General features: G+C 38.1%; 1 protein-coding gene across 4 annotated transcripts in view; it reads right to left on the bottom strand.

Moving 5' to 3' along the window:
- EPB41L5 (erythrocyte membrane protein band 4.1 like 5) overlaps positions 1 to 22,389 on the bottom strand; it is a 143,030-nt gene that overhangs the window by 72,288 nt on the left and 48,353 nt on the right. For 3 of the 4 annotated variants that reach the window (XM_061182971.1, XM_061182973.1, XM_061182972.1), the window contains exons 11-16: positions 22,286 to 22,355; positions 17,450 to 17,619; positions 15,754 to 15,860; positions 14,648 to 14,666; positions 9,045 to 9,087; positions 8,493 to 8,608 (exon numbers count right to left, since the gene is read on the bottom strand). In XM_061182971.1, the coding sequence (XP_061038954.1) occupies positions 8,493 to 8,608; positions 9,045 to 9,087; positions 14,648 to 14,666; positions 15,754 to 15,860; positions 17,450 to 17,619; positions 22,286 to 22,355 (525 nt within the window). The remainder of the gene's footprint in view (positions 1 to 8,492; positions 8,609 to 9,044; positions 9,088 to 14,647; positions 14,667 to 15,753; positions 15,861 to 17,449; positions 17,620 to 22,285; positions 22,356 to 22,389) is intronic. The other variant, XM_061182974.1, reaches the window with a different exon arrangement.

Raw genomic sequence — 22,389 nt, 5'->3', positions numbered from 1 at the left:
GAATGCTGGCTAGCTGTCAGGGACAAAATGGAAAAAGTTCACTCAAGCACCTTCACCTAGAATTAAGGCCACAGCTTGTTGTCAGGAGCACAGAGGCTTAGGGAATCATCTAAAAACAAAAAGTCTGCGAGAACAATTCCTTCAGGAAAAGCAGCAACACTTGTTTTTCCATTTCAGCATAAATATTAAAACGTGTCATTTAAAAAGCCACAGAAATATTCTTTCCTTTCCCAAATTTCTTTTGAAATTGTCTCTGTACTAATTCACTAATTCTCTGAGGCTAATATTATGATCTTCCCATGAATGCAAAGAGCTCAAAGCAGCTAGTAGACTACAAATTAGCAAAGGTCAAGGGGGAATTCCTTGGCGGTCCAGTGGTTAGGACTCTGCACTTTCACTGCCGAGGGAGCAGGTTCAAACCCTGGCCGGGGAACTAAGATCCTGTAAGCCGTGCGATGAGCCCCCCCCGCCCCCCCAAAGAAGACTTAAAGACTAGATGAACAAGAGAAAAGGTTAAAAAAAAAAAAAAAAAAAACCGAAGAGTGCAATGAAGTTACGTAACACATCTTCCACATGCCTGTGCCCTAGTATCTTTACCACCACAGTAAATGTCAACTGAGCAAGACAAAATTCTCACAGTGATTTCATGTGACTCAAGTAAAAGGTAATTTATATGAAGACAGGAGGAGAAATTTTTATGTTCTTGAAAAGGGGGAGCTGAGGAAGAATACCATACCTAAATTCACACGGTTCACAACATCTAGAAAAGATCTGACAAGTCGCATTTCATGCATGAGACAGACGCACATGGAGAGAGGGGTTTCCCCACCACCGAAATATCTACAAATTCTATCCCTTACATAGAAGCATCTCACAGGCAAGCATTCGCAACAATCCTGGAAGCAAGGTATGACTGACAGTGTGGTATAATGTGTATTAAAATATAAGAGGCATGTGGGGGTAAAGAGATTAAATGTCATTAGCGCAAGATGATTTTATTCTTGCAAATCATACAAGTCCTATATACCAAAGATATAAAATAAATTAACGCAATGTGATATTATTTTCAAACCCAATACTCAAAGCCTAACACACAAAAAATCATGGTGTTTCAAAGCAATTAACGATGATTTACAAGTGAAGGGTCTGCTCTGACCAAGGCAGTTACAGCATCATGGTTCAAACAATGACTACCCCACCATCAGAGCATGCTGCATTCACGTGGGACAACCATCTTGCCACTTTGCTCAGTTCGCAGCTGTGAGTACACATGGAAGTAAACGGGGTCAAAGCTGAGGATGAGTCTTCTCGTGTCTGTAAAGCCAGAGTCATTCCCACAAAACCCTTCTTCGTCCTGAAACCCCAAAGCACCACAGCCCCCAACTCCTCACCCCTGACATCTATCTTCCTGTCTGGCAAGATGGAAAGATGAAACACATGACATCAGGACACATGAAAGTTATTAAGCAAGGTTACTAATCAAAATATTTTTTAGCATATCAACCAAGTAAATATGTAAAAATCTAGTAAATAAGAGAAACTTCCATAATTAAGACTCAGCTTATTGTTTTATCCTACGAAATAAGCTGTGTCCCTGTCCTCCATTCAGGAGATACTTCAGTTTTATAACCCTGACATGTTTACATGGCACCTTTACATCCTGGACAATTTTAACAATAAAGAATGACCCAAGTGTTATAACTAATAATATTTTCTGGGTCAACACTTTAATTAAAAAGCTCCCCCCTTAAAAAATTATTTGAATTATACTATTACAATATTTGTATATTGGTTGCTTTTTAAAATATAGAGATATACATAACAGGACAAATAAAGTTTGTTTTTCTCTGTAAATTCATTTAAAAGTATATCTATGATTACCCTATCAAGATCAGAAAGGTTAGATTATACTTAGAGATAGGTAAATGCCTTGGAAGTGTTTTTACCATCAAAAGAAATAATGATCTTAACAGCGCATGTAATTTTCATGTGTGAAAGTGTGAAGGTCACTAACTTTGCTGTTTCTGTAAGTTTCTCTGTCTATAAAAATGCAGTTGAAACATAACCAACTTAATTCAAGATGTTAAAATTAATTATGTTAAGTTAGCCAAAGCAGTGGAGTTGAATCACATGATCCTGGCATTCTAGGCTGATGGCTCCCTCGGACCAAAAGGATAGTAAATAACCAAGTAAGGTGCTTCTGGGGTATATTAGGTCCCTAATCAAGGATGTGTGATCACTGACCCTTTAGGTAGAATAAAATGCAGAGTATAAACAGGTTGGTGATAGTTTATTTAATTTAGGTTGAGCCACCTGTAAATTCTTCATACCTCTGGAAACAACGTGTATATCCATCTTGAAAATACCAGTAGCAACAACAAGTATTCATAATATTTGCTATGAAATCCTGAAGCATAGGAACTTGTATAAAGTAGACAAGTTTGATTCTACACCATCCAGGCTTAGCCCTTTGCTCCCCCCACCCTTTGCTGCCTTCTTGCCCCATCACCCTTCCAACCCAGTTTCTATCATCAGGAATTTACAAATAAACTATTTTATAACAAGGTTTTCAAACAAACAAAAACCGTGATGTGATTCTCCCATCACTTAAATGTAACAGTATCGATTAACTTAAATTCTAAGTATAGAAATGACCACTTTCCATGTAAACGGAAGAGCTTTACTCTGACAATCCTTCCATATTTCCCAAAGTTGAGATTCTGGTAAGACACATATGTGGCACTGTATCAGCAGTTTGACCTTCAGGGCTTCAAGATTAATGTTAAAGTGAGACAAGTCAAACTTTAGCACTTTCTAAGAGACCAGAAAGCTGTGTTGTTATTATGCCTCTTTTACAGAAATAGTAAGATCTTAATCATATTCATACCCACGAAATCTTTTCTTGAATGGCATAAATCGGAGTTTCTGTGCTTAAAATGTTATGGTTCAAATTCCTTTAAGAAAGAAATCACCAGCGACAACACTTGACAATTAGAATCTGAGCTATGTAAAGTCTAAAATAATTATGAGGGGTACCATTAGTGGCCATTTGTAAGCACGCTGTGATGATGGACTTGCAGAGGTAGGGAGCTGGGCTATTTAAGATGTGTATCTGCTCATATTTAGATGGATTAAAGAATACTTATGACTGTGATAAATTCAGATTGAAACCTGTCTATAAATTTCATCCTCTAAATATTACTTACTTCTGCTTACTTACGTCTTCTACTGACAAGTTGTAATGTATCTGCCACCAAGAGCCCAGTAATAAGGCCCTCTGAAACTTGACCTTTGTCTGGCAGAGATGTGTAAGACTGACCTCTGAGGTGGGCAGGATGGTAAACAGGTTACGTTGTCTATAATGAAGCTTCATTATCTTGAAGTATTATGAATTCTCAGACTATAAAACACCTTCAAAGGACTATATATATAGTTTAAAAGCCTGAAAATTTTGTTAAAATTTTTCAAACTCTAAAAAGACAAAAGAAATGGTTCCCTTACATCATTTCCCATTATATCAGAAATATACTTCCTCCAGTTAATCTGCCCTATGAATTAAACCAAAGAGCTTGGACAATTACATTCTGAAGTTCATAAAGGACCAAAAATAGTAACTTATGCAAAAGGTGAGAGTGATTAAAAGTGATATGTATTACGTATTAAAAGTCATATGGTTTTGGCTTCAGAATTTTATTTTAGAGGTTGTACAAGGCCAGATTACGAGGCTGTTCGCAAACCTGGGAAATCTGTCAGATGCATGAGATAAAAGAGAAAAGTGAAAAGACAAAACTAAATACATGTCCCATCTTGTACAACCATTCAGTAGCAATATAACCATTCAGCTCACCATTGGTTATTCAGTTCATCATGCAGAAGTAACCATTCAGACTCCTCTCTCCACATGAGTCACATTCCTGTGATTTCTAGATCTTCTGCTATTTTAAAATACTAGTGTTTATTAAAAAGTAAGTTCTTAATTTAAAATTACATTAATTAAAATTATAGAATCTTAGGCACTTAACTGAAATTAAGGCCTGAGTCACTTCAGAAATATTAAAAATAGTGTATCAGAGCAGTTTCATAAAAATATCACCACAAGCTGATGCATCAGGCCTCGGCATGCTTCCTTCTGTGTGTGATTTCAGTGTCTGATTCTGCTAACCTCGATCTATTGGCACGGCATGGGGTGGGGGTGATAACGGGCAGCTTGTTTATAAACACAAACCTTCTCCTGAGACTTCTTCCGAGTGATGTGTTAACATGTTAAAATCACGAAAAACCTTTCCAAAATTATGATACACACACCCTTTGCAGCACAGAAATATTTGTCATTATCACTGATGGCATATAGCGTCTTCAGATCCTTTTCCCTTTCAGAGAAGAATTCAATTACAAACAACACTACCCAACGAGTGATTCAGTATAAAATAACTTCTCCCAAATTTGCCTAATGTGATCGATCCTCTATAAACTCTAGAAAATGTACACCATCAACTTGCACGACAGAGTCCCGAGGCCTGAGAGGCTCAACACTCATATGTCAGTCATGGCTGCAGGGCCAGGAAAATGAGCATCCTGCTGGACTCCTACATTCTTCACACTGTGCTCATGGACAAAGTCAGAGTAGTTTCTGTGTGCAGGCTGGGGTGCGGACAAGGCCCTTGTGTCCCACTGGCTTTCACCACGTTGACAGCGTCACCGGCAGCCGGGAGCCTGGATGGTTGGGTGGGAGGGGAGCACAGTTAGTCAGAAGCAGGAAGAGGTGTGAGAGGTAAAAAAGGAGCAGGCTGTGTGACCAGCATGCACTGCTGCTACAAGGACGCACCGGTGCAGTGAGACGCTCAAGAAGGACAAAGGGGAAAATCCACAAAGTCACGCGTCAACACGGAGACACGAAGCAGCCATCACAGCCAGTTAGGTGAGTGACATAAAGAGGGACTCTCACGGAGAGCAAGACGCTCTGCATCCATCCCTGATGTTGCTATCAAAACCAAAGGCAGGGCTTCCCTGGTGGTGCAGTGGTTGAGAATCCGCCTGCCAATACAGGGGACACGGGTTCGAGCCCTGGTCTGGGAAGATCCCACATGCCGCAGAGCAACTGGGCCCGTGAGCCACAATTACTGAGCCTGCGCGTCTGGAGCCTGTGCTCTGCAACAAGAGAGGCCGCGATAGTGAGAGGTCCGCGCACCGCGATGAAGAGTGGCCCCCGCTCGCCGCAACTAGAGAAAGCCCTGGCACAGAGACGAAGACCCAACACAGCCAAAAATAAATAAATAAATAAATAAATTAAAAAAAAAAAAAAAACCCCAAAGGCAGAGATGCTGTCTGAGGCTCTAATGACAAGAAAGAATACTTATTATCTACATAATTCAAGTGTTTGAAAGGACAATTCTACATTAGGACAAAGCCACATAGAGAAAATGGCAATTGTGAAAAGTTATTTCCCTGATCAACTGACTTCACAAAACTGAAATCCAGGAAACAAAATTCAGAAAGAGCATTAAAAAAAATCTCCCCTCACAGAGGCCATGTAATTTGATATCAATGTTTCCAATTAACAATGGAGAAACACTGTTCCTTCCATAATGAATGAAATTCAACAGGTACAGATAATGTGATGAGATTAAGCCCCTCCAGGAGAGTTTAGTGAGCATCTTCGATACCTTTTCTCACAGCTATAAACAGGCCTATTGAAGTAAGAGAGTGAAACATGCACACAAGCAGTTTCTGGTTAGAAATCATCAGAGTCCTCCAGTAGAAAGAAAACATTTGCCAAGGTTTTGTGACGTGACAAAAAGGGCAGCACATATTTAAGATAACTACAAAGGAAAAAAAATCACCCCAATTATAAAAATGTCTAAGAACAGGCATTCTCTTCAACCAAAACATGAATCTTCACCTTTTTTTCTTAAGGAAACGGGAAATAAATTAGCTAAAAGGGTTTTCAGAACAAACTTGGAAGTTTTTTTTTTACAATAAAATTATTCATCAGCTCTAACCCATAAAACTCACAACCTTCAATATAGGGTCTCTGAAAATTTAGAAAGTTAAATTAGGTTTATGCTCCCCCCTACATATGCAAGATTTTCCAAACAGTATTCAGCTTTTGTTTATAAATAGTTTATAGATTTAAAATACATTAATTCTCAAAAGATAGTTTAAATATTGGATAATTCTAGGTTACTGACATACCAAATCATTCACTGAAATAATGGTGTCATTTAGAAGATGGCAAGAAAAAGCTAAAGAACCGAACAGGGAGTAGGTTTAGACTAAACTGGTTAAAAGTTATCTGCCAGAAATAGAATTGTCCACTATTCTGCCCAACTGTCCAAACCTAGGGAGCATTTCCAAATTTTATTAATGTACCACTTTCTAAAGGAGGACTGTTATATATTCATGTGAAAGTATTAATAAGAATCAAAGCATGCAGAAACAAAGACTGAAATGCAGAATGCATCTTAGGTTAAGGCTGGGGAACCCATCAGCTCCGAGACAGGCCAGCTCCGTACTCAGTCCCATGCCTGCTGCCACACACTGAGGCTCCCTGGGCCTGAGGGTCCCCATTTTGCTCCATTTCCACAAAGGAGGCCTCAGTACAATGACATAAAGGACATACAGCTCCAAATTTTTCATTTTTCTTGAAATTCAATACTCTTAGATTCAGCATTCTCTCTTTTTATAGGCTGCATCAAAGGAACTGAGTAATGCCTAAACATGTACCAATTAAAACTGGAAAACTATAAAGATTTAGTGTCATAATACAGATGCAAACAAACCAGACTCTCATTCCATATTCATCTAAGAGGTAAGCACATATTAAATGAGCTCTTTTTTAGTTGAAGTCTCAGCACTATGTCTCCTTGCCAATAAGACTTGGCGGTAACATTACTGGAGCTGTGTCTTCAGTAGAAACTGAAAACACTGTTCTTAATGGCTTAAAAAAATAAAGACTAAAATGTGACATTCAGAAGCCTCACTGTTTATACTTTAAGCGTGTGCCCACATGCACACACACACACACTACCCCCACCACACTCTCAAGGAGAAAGGGAAAAAAGAGGATAACGGAAAACCCGGGGGGGGGGGGGTAGAGGGAAAAAAGCGGGTAACGGAAAACCCGGGGGGGGGAGTGGGAGGGAAAAAAGCGGATAACAGAAAAACGGGGGGTGGGGGGAGGGAAAAAAGAGGATAACGGAAAACATGGGAGGAGGGAAAAAAGAGGATAACGGAGAACGGGGGGAGGGAGGGAAAAAAGAGGATAATGGAAAACATGGGGGGGGAGGGAAAAAAGAGGATAACGGAAAACACGGTGGGGGGGAGGGAAAAAAGAGGATAACGGAAAATATGGGGGGGAGGGAAAAAAGAGGATAACGGAGAATGGGGGGAGGGAAAAAAGAGGATAACGGAAAACACAGTGGGGGGGAGGGAAAAAGAAGATAATGGAAAACACGGGGGGGTGGAGGGGGAATCCCCTCCATCTTAGAAACTAATCAAGTTATTTGGAACTGAGGTAAAAATATGCCCAATCATCAAAAGCAAAGCACCTTGCAGTTAGTTAAGCCAAAATAACAGTGAAAAACAATTACATAGCAAAGACTGAAAATAATCACCAACCACTGCTGACCCACCACCATGAAGGAAGAGCTGGTCGCACAGAAAGCTGACCCACACCTTGAGATCACCACAGACACTCATTAGATTTCAGGTACTACACAAACTAAGAGCAAGAGAAAAAGAAAAAAATCCTATGAATTATCAAAGTTCATTTCATAAACAGACACAAAACTTGAACAGATGATGCAACCGACATGACCATTCAATCAAATAATTCCCCAGCAGCCCCCAAGCCACATACATTCATTTGGGAAAGGATGAACCCCACTGATTAACCCCAATAAGCCACAAAGTATCCATATTTGTGCACTTACTATTAGTCTAAAAAAAGAACCCTGGGAATCTAAACAAATGAAGTATCTTCTCTGTCATTCGATTATTTCTCCACCCCACCCCCCCAAATGGAGTATTTCGTGCTTTGTTTCATTGGACTATCATCACGTTTCTGTGTTGGCTTTATCTTCAGTCTTTAATGAAGAAAACACACCCAAAGCAGTAGCATTGCGCTGTGTGGAGTAACGTGTAACGGATACAGTATCCTCAGGGATCTGGGAAAAGGTCCTACCGACTAGCACTGAAGTCCTTTCCAACAGAGAAGCACCGCCACTCCCAGCTCGTGCTAACCAGAGTCGGGGGGCTGTCTGATGTGCCTCACTTAGACGACTGTCCCCTTGCTTCACCCACAGCCGTACTTATCCCAGCGTGACAGCTCAACAACGTGCTTCTTTTCAGCTTACAAATATGAATAATTTGCTTTCAAACAAATATGAATAATTTGCTTTCAATCATATTTAAAGTACTCTAAGAGTATGGCCGGGGATTCAAAACGCCCTTAGGCAAGCAGTGTTTTATTTTGGCTCAATGAGTGAACAAACCATGTCTTGTCATGCTGGTCTGCTCCGGCACTCCTTGGAAGATTCTCAACTTGCACCAGCACAGGACCAGAGGGAACGGAAGGAATCACAGGCACAGTGGATCTCACACCCCAAGCCTTTGGACACAAATTATAAAAATCATCTATTTTGCCTAGATAAAAGATCTCTTCACCACTAAACAGAACATTAAAACGGAATACTACCTACATAGTGAACAGACATAATAGTAAACAAAGCAAAAAACAAATGCTTGAATGTTATATACCATCCTTGGGATAGATAATAATCTAACTGAATATTAGTATTTTATTTATTTTACAGGATTTACAGGGACAGAAAATGTTTCATTATAACATTATACCTGTTCTATTGTAACATCTTAGAGAATAAAATAACAGGTCACACATTACTGAGCCATTTTACAGATAAGAAAACGAAAATGCACAAAACTTTCCTGAGATTATACCACTAAGAAAATTCAATTAATAATACTATTGTTTGTCATAATTAACTACAGTGTTCCAGTGCTTTAGAAGCTTAATATTGTCTTACCTGGCGGGAGCCATTACTCTGAGCTGAAACATTATTGTGAACACTGTAATGGGGAAAAAAAAATAAAGAAAAAATTACCGTGGGTACCTAAAACTAAGAATGTAAGATGTCCAGAAAACATCTGCTTTTACAGGCAAATACTTGCTTTTCTGCTCATTTGCTATTTCCATATACCTATATGCTACTTGTGCTTTAGATATATACTTCATTACTAATCTTGTTTATTCATTGGACAACATCTGTCAGAGATGACAAAATAAAACCAGCAGCACAAATGATCCCTTAAATTCAAGGCTTTCAGCACAAACACCCACATAACCTTACCCATCACTTCTTTTATATATTCCTACCCTCTCAAGATTTTATGGTGTCAGCAGTAGCTTAGCATTTTATAACTCAAAAGGCCTTAGTATAAACTTAAAGTTAGAAACTTCTCTGTATACCCTTCTCCTCCAAATGATTCAAAATATGTTTTTAAATTTTTAGTTTAGGCTGCACTCATTCCTCTCCCACTCCCACAAAAAAGCACTTAAAAAACTCAGCATATAATGCAGCAAAATAGAAACAAACCTCAGAACAGCTAAATAAAAAAGAACAAATATTCAATGAAATAAGAACTCAAAGATGAGATACTAACACAACAGAATAAGGCAAATAAAAGAGTTTACTGACTTCAGACCTTCTAACATAAGCATAACTAGTATCCTGAGGTAAAAGATTCAACTAAGGTAACTGAAAATATATTCAATGTTATAAAAAAAATTCCTTGACAGTGAGAAAATAATCCACAGATTTAGCAAGAACACTGTGTTCCAGGGAGATGAGATACAGAATTAAATACATTCAATTCTTTATTGTTATATTACTGACCTTCAACGATAAGGAAAGAATACTTCAGGTACCCTAAGGAGAGTTAAAAGCACATCACTGCCAGCATCAGGTTGGCACAGACTTCTCCATGGCAACACTCAAAGAACACTATACCCAGACAAGACGTCATTCTAGTAAAAGGAAATGGGCAAAGCTTCACAAACACAAAACAAACTGTGAATACAAGATCCAGGAGCCTTTCTTAGGGGAGTGAGAACAAAACAAAAGTATCTGATGATGAAAGACAACCAATTAAGAAAGAACTCAAAAATGAGGAGGCCTTGCTAAAAGGCTGGGTGAGAAGGAGTAACCCATTCTACACCCCATTTTTTATTAACCACATCTCTGTTACAAGTTAAGTCACCAGAATTTGCACCTCCACTGTCTGGGTTCTAATTCAAACCGCGCCACTAGCTCTGCTCTCTGAACCGCAGTTTCCTCACTGGCATGGGACTATTAGGGGATCGAATAAATGTTAGCAAAGCACAAAGAACAATGACAAATAAAACTAACCAACAATGAAATCTTTAAAAAAAACATCTTGTTTACTGTAGATCTGTTGCCAAGGCCGGTGTAAAGAATATACCTATCCGGCACAATTTCTTTTACGAACCTTGTTGTTCTTCCCAGGATACACTGCGCTGTATTAAGTAACTCATAACCCCACATTAATGAAACCTCCTCCAACCTGCTTTGTACAGAAATTAGACTCATTATGCTATGGCCCCCGGGGTTACGCTCTGAAGCTTCTCCTTGAACTGGGAATAAGTCCAGTAGGTGATAAGTAAAAGATGAAGAATAACATGAGAAAAAAGCGCTGATGATCAGTGATGTTCACCGGATTCTAGCTCCCTGTTTTAAAACAATTTGAAACACAGGAAGCACTATTTTCTCATAATTACACTTATTCTTTCACTTCCACTAATATGAAGGGAACAAATACTTGCCGTTACTGACCAATCCAAGCTTCCCTTTTAAAGGACTGTCTGCAATACCTGACCCATTTTGCTCTTGCCCCCTCTATGCATCATTTCCTCCACCATTTCTTTTCCTCTCTCTTCTGTCTTCAAGACTGTCCACTAAGCCTGTACAAGAAGTACTAGTAAGTGTAAAGTGAACTGTCCTTTAAAATGTCACCTCTTCCTAAGATACTTTGTTAGTCAAGACTCACAGGGAGTAGTTAGAAAGAAATGAAAGAGCACAAGGAAAACTAACATCAGCCAATTTAAAAAGCTGTTATTCAAGTAAGCACAGTACAAAGTCAAGAAGCTTTTTAGGTCAAATAGTTGCGCTTTTTCTAACAGTACCGTTTGCCATGGTTCACTGGAGCAGAACTGTTCACGTGAACAGAACTCTGAGGGCAGGAATGAAAGGGCATTCCTGCCACTGCAAGCTCAGGTTCTCTCAAGCAATGTTAGGAGCAGGGCTCAATAACCTTCAGGAGAGTGGGTCCCCCTCTGAATTTCATTCCTAAAAATTATTCTACCTAAAAAATAATAAAGTATCAGTGCTTAAATACTCCATTTTTGCTGTGTTTTCCAGAGCCAAAAGCATCACTCAAGAAGACACAATAAAATTTACTTATTAAAGTTAAATTAATCTCAATGCTAGGAGATTATATAGTCAGTCATACTCACTTTTTGGTCAGAAATCTGTATTTCAAAAAATTTTAAAGGAGGACAAACTTTTGCAAATAAAAGCCTGAATTTTTCAACTACGTATCATTGCTTGAATGCTTTGTTTACATTTCTGCTAACTTCATCAGGAAATCTTCTTCACTTTAAGCTCTAATACTCTGTCCCAGCCTCCTTTTCAGGAAAACAAGACATGATTCATTAAACAAACAAATAAAATACTTTAAAATATACAGAACCCCTCTAACATTTCTCCACCATTCCTCTTAAAAGCACAGTTTAAAAACAACTCCAAGAAAAATTACAGTGTATAGCCCAGAAAAGGCAGAAAATTTTGTTTTTTACCTAATTAAAAATTCACGGGACTTCCCTGGTGACGCAGAAGTTAAGAATCCGCCTGCCAATGCAGGGGACGTGGGTTCGAACCCTGGTCCAGGAAGATCCCACATGCCGTGGTGCAAAGAACTACTACCCGTGCACCACAACTACTGAGCCTGTGCTCTAGAGCCCGCGAGCCATGACTACTGAGCCTGCGTGTCCCAACTGCTGAAGCCCGCGCGCCTAGAGCCCGTGCTCCGCAACAAGAGAAGCCACCGCAGTGAGAAGCCCGTGCACCGCAATGAACAGTAGCCCCAACTCGCCGCAACTAGAGAAAGCCCGCGTGCAGCAACGAAGACCCAATGCAGCCAAAAATAAATAAATAAATAAATTAATTAATTAAAAAATAAAATAAAAAATAAAAATTCACGATGGACAGAATCCCTCACACTTCCTCTCTCCTCTACCCACTTATTTATTTTTAACAGCTTCCTGACCACTAAAGGGACTTCAGGGGAATCCTTACTCAAAAAGCAGAATGCTTTTGTGATTGTCACTAATCACAGCCTGGCTTTAATGGCTCTCTAAGTGGAAAAAAACCCAAAACTGAATAGGACATCTCCAGCTGAGGCTGACCCTACTCAGTACCCAAAGCAAACAACTTCTCCTTTTGAAGAAGCTCTAGTTATACTGACACATCTCCATACAGGAGTGTAGACACTGTTTTAACAAAAACTAGATTTGTGAGTATGTCCTGAATCTCACAGTTTACCAGGCATTCCAGGAGGCTTTGGTACAACAGTGGTTGAGAAGCATTACGTGAAACTCCACACTGTAATATACACTATTAATACTGATTCATCAGAAGGAGGACTTGGAGAACAGTGACTGCAGGACAACAGCAGACCCTCTCCCCAGCAAAACAAACATGTAGCTGCTGAAAATTATTCTTTAAAAAAATCATTAAAAGGCATACATCAAGTGGAGAAACATTTATTTAAGAAAATCTAGTAACTTTTTTTAATCTGATCTAAAAAAAACAAAACAAAAAAGTTACTAGAGAAAGAGAGGAACATTTTTTTGTGATAAAATAAAACAATTATAAACAATCCATGCACCTAACAAAAAGCCCCAAATACATGAAGCACAAAGAATTGAAGGGAGAAACAGACAACCGAACAACAATAATTGGAGACTTCAATAGTCCACACTAAATAATGGAGAGATCTAAGCCAAGACCAGTGATGAAACAGAAGTGAACAACAGTAAAAACCAAGCAGACCTAACAGACATCCATAGGACATGACACTCAACAGCAGAATAGACATTCTTCTCAATTGCACATGGAACATTTTCCAAGATGAACTACATGCTGGGACATAAAAGAGGCCTCAATAACTGTAAAGGGATCAAAGTCATGTGAAGTACATTCTCTAACCACAAAGGAATAAAATTACAACGAAAGAAAAAAAGGGGAGAGGGGAAAATTTAAGCTACAAACGTCGAAATTAAGCAACACACTCCCAAGTAGCCAACGGGTCAAAGAAGAAATCACAAGAGAAATTAGAAAATAATTTGGGATGAATAAAAATGAAAATACAATATACCAAAACTTATGAAATATGATTAAAGCGGTGCTCGGAGAGAAATTAATAGCTATAAATGTTATATTAAAAAAGAATACAGATCTCATATCCTAATAAACCGATCTTCCACCTAACGACACTAGAAAAAGAAAACTAAACCTAAAGCAAGCAGAAGGAGTGAAATAATATACCGGAGAGAAAATTAATGAAATAGAAAATAGAGGAACAGATAAAATTGATGAAACCAAAAGCTGGTTCTTTGAAAAGGCCAACAAAACTGAAAAACCTTTACCTAGACTGACCAAGTGAAAAAGAAACTCAAATTACTAAAATCAGAAATGAATGAGGGGACATCACCACAAAGCTTATAGAAATAAGGAGGAAAAGAGAATAATATGAACAACTGTATGCCACAAATTAGATAACTCAGATAAAATGGACAACTCTGGAAAGACACAAACTCCCAAACTGACTCAAGATAAAAATTGAAATATGAATAGATCTACAACAAGACACTGAACTGGAAATTTTAAAACTTGACACAAATCAAGTCCAGGCAAGATGGCTTTAATGGTGAATTCTACCATATATTTAAATAATTCTTTACAAAACCTTCCCCCAAAATAGAGAGAAACATTTCCCAACTCATTCTGTGAAGCCAGAATTACCCTGATACCAAAACCAGATGAAGACAGTACAAGAAAACTATAGACCAGTGTCTTTGATGAATATAGACACACAAATCCACAACAAACCTAGTGAACCAAATCCAGCAACATGTAGTATAAAGAAAGACTGTACGCCATGACCGAGTGGGATTTCTCCCAGGAATAAAATGAACTGCTGGTGTACAAATCAACCTTTGTTCTCTGAGCTTCCTGTGTGCTAGGGCCACAGTTTATTCGTCTTTATATCCTCAGTCACAGGCCAATAACAAACGTACAATATGTCATTCTCATTACGAACAGCACAGCCACCCAAGCCCACTCTTTTTCTTTAAGCTGCTTTATTTTTCTTTCTGTCCGTTTTACCCAGCATTATGATGTGTTTATCTGCTCCCTGCTAGATCCACCGTGCTCAGGGGCAAGTGAACACTGTGACAGACCTTCAACAGACATTGGTTCAATTAACGATGCAACTACAGAAACGCTAAAACATTCGGTTATCAATTCCTAAGTTGCAAGACATTACCCACCTGAGTTCTTCAGGTTTTCCTGTACTTGCCGACAGAAAAAAACAGAAAACATCCCATTAGAGTCCTCCAACATGGTAAACTGCTTTACTACTCACGAAAGTACATCTTGACTCATTGCTTTGTAAGCTGTTTCCCAACTACAGATTTAAAAATCTTCACTTCACCGAAGGGTTCTATGGCTCACGCCATTCAAGTGAATAATGACAACGATCTCCAATTTTTAAGTAAGGCAACAAAATAAGCATACATTTTAAAAAACAGAACCATCTGAAAGCCTTCAGAGTGAGCTGACAGTGAAAAATCATCAGTGGAGTCTAAGAGGTAACTAAGGGTTTTAAACAAATTGAAATGGTTTCATTTATAGCTACATATTATTTAATTTATAGATACATCAAAAATTATAGCTTTAAATCAGTTTTTTAAAAAACTGATACTGCCAACATCAGGTCATGGCAGTTGTTTTTGGATAACTGGTGACGACTCTGACATTGGACATACTTAAAATTCAATCTGTATTTTAATACAAACTCAGATTTGAAACCAAACACAAGTTTTAGCTTACTGGTCAAAGTAAACCATTCTTTGTATTACATAATTAAAGTAACAAACAGCAAGTAACATTTATGAATTTGGAAATGTCTATGTACCATGTACACTGATGATTAATATAAAAACTGTACTTAACAGAACCTTTAATATTATTATAATACATACAAAATAAAAAATTTATTCATCATATACCAGTGTTTTAAAAAATATCTGCGGGGATTTAACAGATTATTATGAATGAGATGTGGAAGTCAAAAAGGGAGGGAAAATGTTGCTCTAGAGAAGACCTAAAATAGTAAGAACGAAAACTGAACACAAACTCAGCGCAGCGTCAGAGCTGGGATGAGTATAACGTTTAATCTCAGCAACAGTACAGGCCGTTTTTCCCCATGTATTCTTAAACACTGATTATGCTAGAACCAGATCCAGTAAAGAAGAGCACTTCAGTTGTCTGGAAGAGACTAAGAGGACCGAGGCAGCCTCCTCCCCAGCCTACAGCACCAGCACAGGACACAGTGTGAGGAAGAGGAGTCCCCTGAGACAGGGCTGCACGTCACCTTGCACTTGCAGAGCTCGTCGGGAATACCGTTTGCTGGGCCTCCTTTCAAAGGATGCTGATCTTCTTGCTTTATTGGTTTTTGTGGTCTGATACTCAGTTTTCCCACTAAAATAAATGAGGCATATTAACAGGAATAAGAGAATTTCAGGCCTACAGTAGTCAGATACACAAAAATGAGAGAAAGTCTACACTGAGGTTCTCCTCAAGAGAACCATCCTGAACTTCCTTCCTGAATGAACTACGAAAAACAGTGTTGACGTCTCTCTTTACCACACCATTCTTTCACTCTTTAGGCTTGTGTGAAAGATGAAACACCAATTATATTGTTTTTTCTTAATCATGCACATCACCTAAGAACATATTAAATAAGTTTGAAATATCTGTCCTTTTATGGAACTCCCTTCCCTTTCCCATCCATACTCCTCAATGCAAGGTGTACAATTAACTCAAGATTTTCAGTTACTTTTTCTAACTGTGATATACTTTTCAGGTCACTTTTCCAGAAATATTAAAACTATTGTCCCACTCACCTTCATTTCCCTTTAAATTCTGCTAAGAAAATGCCTCCCCACTTTTAATGTAAGTAGAATAGAAGCTCTCTTGCATGAACCCCACACACAGTCAACAGGCCACATTACTGATATTATCCATTCCTTCTTTAAATTACACTGACGGATTCTTGTGACATGCCGAAAACTCACCATCAATAAGCTACTCTGAGGTAAACCAAAACACTTCTAACTTATGACCAACAAACAAGGAGTCTGTAAGAACAATGGAACATCAGGTTTATAAGGACCAGAAATGTCATCCAGATTAATTTCCCAGTAGTGCACAATACTCTTTTTCTACATGGTATCCAGCTGTTGGATGGAGCCCCCTTAAAACTCTTGTTATGTGGATTTAAACTGAGGATTAATACATAAAGCAAACATCAATGTCCATCAACAGGTAAATGGATAAAGAAAATGTGGTATATATATACACAATGGCATATTACTCAGCCATAAAAAAGAATGAAATAATGCCATTTGCAGCAACATGCATGGACCTGGTGGGTATTATGTAAGTGAAGTAAGTCAGACAGAGAATGACAAGTACTGTATGATATCACTTACATGTGGAATCTAAACAACAAAATAAACTAGTGAATATAACAAAAAAGAAACAGAGTCACATATACAGAGAACAAAACAGTGGTTACTAGTGGGGAGGGGCACAATGCGGTAGAGGATTAAGAGGTACCAACTACAACTATTATGTATAAAATAAATAAGCTTAACCAACATTTTATATAACTATAAATGGAATAGAACATTCAAAAATTATAAATCACTATGCTGTACACCTAAAACTTACATAATATTGTAAATCAACTATACCTCAATAAAAAAAAACTTTAACTGGAAAAATTGTTAATTACTCCTAAAAAAAAAAAAAAAAGGAAGAAACAAAAACATCAGGAGGGATATGAAATCCATTACACCATTACAATATTCTCCTGTCTACTCAGGAAATTACAAACAATAACAATATGTACCGCTTTTTCTTTTATTTTGGCCAATGGAAAACACTGGCAAACCACTTCACCTCTCTGTGCCCTAGTTTCCCCATCTGTAAAATGAGAAGTTGGGCTAAGTTTTCTGGCCTCTATGAAATAATGAAAGATACAGCAAGCAGCTATAAACATTCACCTGTATCTAAACCGTGACCCTAATCGAATAAATCCTGATCGGTGAGAACCCTTTTGGACAGGGCCTCGGAGGCGGAAGAAGGCGTGGTGCTCCACGGCACATTTCCACAAATGTTTGCATGCTTTGGGATGATCCAGTCTGAAGACAAACGTATGTTCCTGCTCTTTGCCCTGAAAAAGAAACGCATGTTAACAGAGGTAATTATTAGCTCAGATGGTCCTGTCCTCTCGCATTCAGCTATGAATACAACCGCAGCAAGAGCAAGAATCAAATAATAAAGCATCTAGTTTGCTCCCTGAGACTCTGACACTCTTTAGTACATAAAACGGCAGAGTTAAAATCAAGCTGTCCATTTTCTCAGCCAATATAAAATTATTCCTATTTTCTCTCTACTTACATGATCTCATTTCTCAAAGAGACATAAAATGAGCCTTTATCTGCCATACTTCAGGATAAATGTATAATTATAATTTAAAGGTTCATATAAGATCTGGCAACATACGTAACAGCCTTAAAAACGGCCACATTCTTTATTATAGTAACCATACTCACAGGAATCTAATTACACTAGTTAACATTCATAGACACTCTTCTAAGAATTTCACATGAATTGCTTCAATGAGTAGATACTATCACTATCTCCATTTCACAGATAAGAAAACTGAGGCTCAAGAAAATAAGCCCAATGTCACAAAGCTACTAAGAGAGGAAACCAGAATTTGAACCTAACTATTCAGGCTCCAGAGCCTACCTTTGTAACCACTAAGCTATCCTGTATTTCTAAGGGAAAAGACTTTCTCAACACCAAAATTTACACCAAAGATTTTCTTCACAGTCTCATTTATAATAGTAAAAACTGGCACAAAACCCTAAATGTCCAAAACATGAGAAATGTAATAAGTAAACAATGATATTATTTACAAACTATACAGAGAGATAAATGAATAAAAGATGAATGAACTAATGCACTATTGTTTATTCATACTGCAGAATACTATATATAGGTTAAAGTGAATGAACTAGGTCTACCTGTTTAGGCAAAATAAGCAAGCTGCAAAAAAAAACCCCACCCTAATATATATGTATATTATATATAACACATACGTAGATTTATAAAACATTCTACCACGTTTCATGATGTGGTTATATTTACAAAAGGTTAGAAAATATGAGAATGATACCCTGCAAGAATGAGGAAGAAAGAGACAAGCTGTGGCTCAGACCTTAGCTGTATCGAAAAGAACTTCTTCAATGAGACAAACAGCACACGACCCAACAGAAAAATCAACAACAGGCTTAAACACACACTTCACAAGAAAGACTGTCCAAACATCCAATAGATATATAAATAGGTGTTAAACTGAAGCAGTCATCAGAGGAATGCAAACTAAAACCACAAGATGATTCTACTACCAGAATGGGTAAAATGAGAAAGAGAACTCCAAACACAAGCCAAAGAGGAATAAACGGCACTCTCAGACACTCCAGGTGGGAGTGCAGCTGAGTGTGTACAGACAGGCTGGCAAACAGTGTGGCGGCCTCCACAAAAGCCAAACACACGCACAACCCAGGGCTCAGGGCAGCACTCTTCTTACTAGCCAAAAATTAACAACTCACATGTCCATCAACAGCAGGATGGATAAATACTAGTGTATTCACAAAACTGAATACTGTATAACAGCAGGAATGCGCCAACTATAACCACCTGCTGTAGCAGGGCGGAAAGCTCACAACTACAGCCCTGAAATACAGAAGCAAGACACAAAGAGAACAGTCAGCCAGGTTTCATTTACATAAAGTCCAAAATATAAGCAAAAACTAATCTCTGGTCTGGTCAGGTCAGGAGAGTGGTTACCCTTGGGAAACTGTACCTGGTGGGGAGCACAAGAGAAATTTAATTCTGCTGGAATTCTGTTTCCTCATCCTGGTGCTGGTCATACAAGTATACATAAAAATCCAACATAAGCTGTACATTTATTTTTACACTTATCTGAATGGATGTTATACTTCAATGAAATTTACCAACAAAAACTACACATAGAAAAAAACATGAGAAGATAGATAACCTCAAAACAGGGAAAAGGTTTCTATGACACAAAACCCAGAAGCCATAAAAGATTAATAAATTCACCTATTTAAAATTTCTTGAAGTGCATGACAAAACCCACAATAAGCACTGTTGAAAGAAAAACAACTATTAAATAAAATATCTATAATGTCTGTGACAAAGGGCAAGACCTATAAGAAAAAAGCCAATAACCCAAAAGAAAAATGGGCAAAGGAATAGACAGTTTAGAAAAAAGGAATTCAAGTAACTCAAATGTATGAAAAGATGTTCAGTATCACTCATAATAATAGAAATAAAATGTAAACCTACAATGAAATTCCATTTTTTACCTTTCAGATACAAATGTGATTAATTCCTTCTCAGGAAATAGGCCTGTACACTAAAAACTATGCAAGCTGGTAGGACCTCTCTATATCCAAGACAAATGCACATAAACCATTCAACCCCACAAATCCCCCTCTAGGAAATTGTCCTACAGATACTTGCCAGTGTACAAATTAATTATATATAGTGAATAAAAGAGTGAATGCCAATTAATTGAGAATTGATTAAATAAATTAGAGTACACCATACACTAGAATACTATGCATTTTAGTTTGCTTTTATAAGAATGAAGAACAACTTTATGTACTGATGTAGAAACCATTCCAAGTTAGAACGTAAAGCTTAAAAAGGATAAGTAGAGAACCCTGTATATAAGTATGGCAACCTCTGCATAAAAAAGAACTGAGGGGGACTTCCCTGGTGATGCAGTGGTTAAGAATCCACCTGCCAATGCAGAGGACATGGGTTTGAGCCCTGGTCCGGGAAGATCCCACATGCTGTGGAGCAACTAAGCCCGTGCGTCACAACTACTGAGCCTGCGTGCCTGGAGCCTGTGCTCTGCAACAAGAGAAGCCACCGCAATGAGAAGCCCGCGTACCGCAATGAAGAGTAGCCCCCGCTCGCCGCAACTAGAGAAAGCCCGCGTGCAGCAACAAAGACCAAATGCAGCCAAAAATAAATTAAATAAATTTTAAAAAAAAGAATTGATATACACATTTGCTTATATGTATCTTCAAAAAGATATCCAAGAAGCTAATACTATATTAGATCAAATCTAAAATGCTATCAATTGTGAGATGCACAATTATTTTACGACCCAGTAAGAACAGGTATCTCCCATTAAATTATGACCATATTTTCTTATCACACAGAACTGTATTTTACTCTTCTTGAACGATTCCTTTAGATTTAGATACAAATATCATTTAACCGCATCTGTGCTTACATAAAAAGGAAAATATTTGTAAAATAGATTGTTTTTAGATGCGAAATCTGCCTCTTCTGAATCATTTTCAACTCATTTGTTATAACATAATGATCATCTGTGCCATCAAGAGATTTCTTTTTAAAATGCTCTCTTATTGTCTCTGATTTTCTTCCAAGCTGTGTGATAGGGCAATCCTTTGCGTGCATCTCAGTAAGGTAACTTAAAACTTTCAAAAAACTTGTAACTGTTTCATCTAATTTTCAGGATCTTCTTTTTTTAGGTTCTGCTAAGTAGCACTACTCACACTTCACTATGCAAACAAATCTTTTTAACATTTCCCCTATTTCCTTTTATTTGTATCCATCTATACGTATATTTCAAATTTATTACTTTGCATGCAGTAAAATTACTTTTTTTTAATTTACTCACAATTCCGTGGGTTTTGAAAATGCACAGGATCATGCAAGCACCACCAACATCAGGATACAGAAGAGTTCTCTCACCCCCCCAAGTTCCCTGTGCTGCTCCTTTGTAGTGAAGCACCCTCACACTCCCAGTCTCAAAGGATCAGCTATTCTCTATTCCTATAGGTTTGCCTCTCCTAGACTGTCATATAAATGGAATCATACAGTCATAATCTCTTGAGTCGGGGTTCTTTTTTTTTTATAAATTTATTTCATTTATTTATTTTTGGCTGCGTTGGGTCTTCGTTGCTGCGTGTGGACTTTCTCTAGTTGCAGCGAGCGGGGGCTACTCTTCCTTGTGGTGCACGGGCTACTCTTCCTTGTGGTGCACGGGCTTCTCATTGCGGTGGCTTCTCTTGTTGCGGAGCACCGGCTCTAGGCACGCAGGCTTCAACAGTCGTGGCGCACAGGCTCAGTAGTTGTGGCTCGCAGGCTCTAGAGCGCAGGCTCAGTAGTTGTGGCGCATGGGCTTAGTTGCTCCGCAGCATGTGGGGTCTTCCCGGACCAGCGTCCCCTGCATTGGCAGGTGGATTCCGAACCACTGTGTCACCAGGGAAGCCCCGGCGGGAGGATTCTTCACCACTGGGTCCCAAGGGAAGTCCTGAGTCGGGCTTCTTACACTTAGCATAATTCATCTGAGATGCATTCGTACTGTTATGAGTTTATCAATTAGGAACTAGATAACTGAAAAAAAGATAATCCTTAGTACAGAAGGCTTTATTAAAGAATATTATTAGGTAGATCTTTTTGATTAATCTTTTTGATCAGGGACTAAAGGAATAAAGCCATTTAAATATAAATTTTTATATATTTGAGATATATTGTCAACCAAGGAACAAGAGAAGTCTTTTATTTAATCTTTAATCTTAAAGACAGAAAACTATAGTTTTAGGATGGTATGACACAAAGCAGGAAATAACTCAATTAAGTTATTAATTACACTAAGTTTCTGTTCTATGGCTCTATAAAACAAGATGTGTTCCCCCTTTTAGAGCCTTAAGTTACCACATTACACAGTCACCGTTAAATATGTAATACAATATAATTCCTACCTGATCATCATCTTCTACAACCACCAAGGTTAGTTTATTCTTCTTAAAATCCAATCTGGTTATCTTGGGCCTATAACAAACAATATGAGAGTAACAGCCAGATT

The sequence above is a fragment of the Eubalaena glacialis genome, chromosome 1, assembly GCF_028564815.1.
Source record: "Eubalaena glacialis isolate mEubGla1 chromosome 1, mEubGla1.1.hap2.+ XY, whole genome shotgun sequence".
NCBI lineage: Eukaryota > Metazoa > Chordata > Mammalia > Artiodactyla > Balaenidae > Eubalaena > Eubalaena glacialis.
This window is presented reverse-complemented; position numbering and strand designations above follow the sequence as displayed.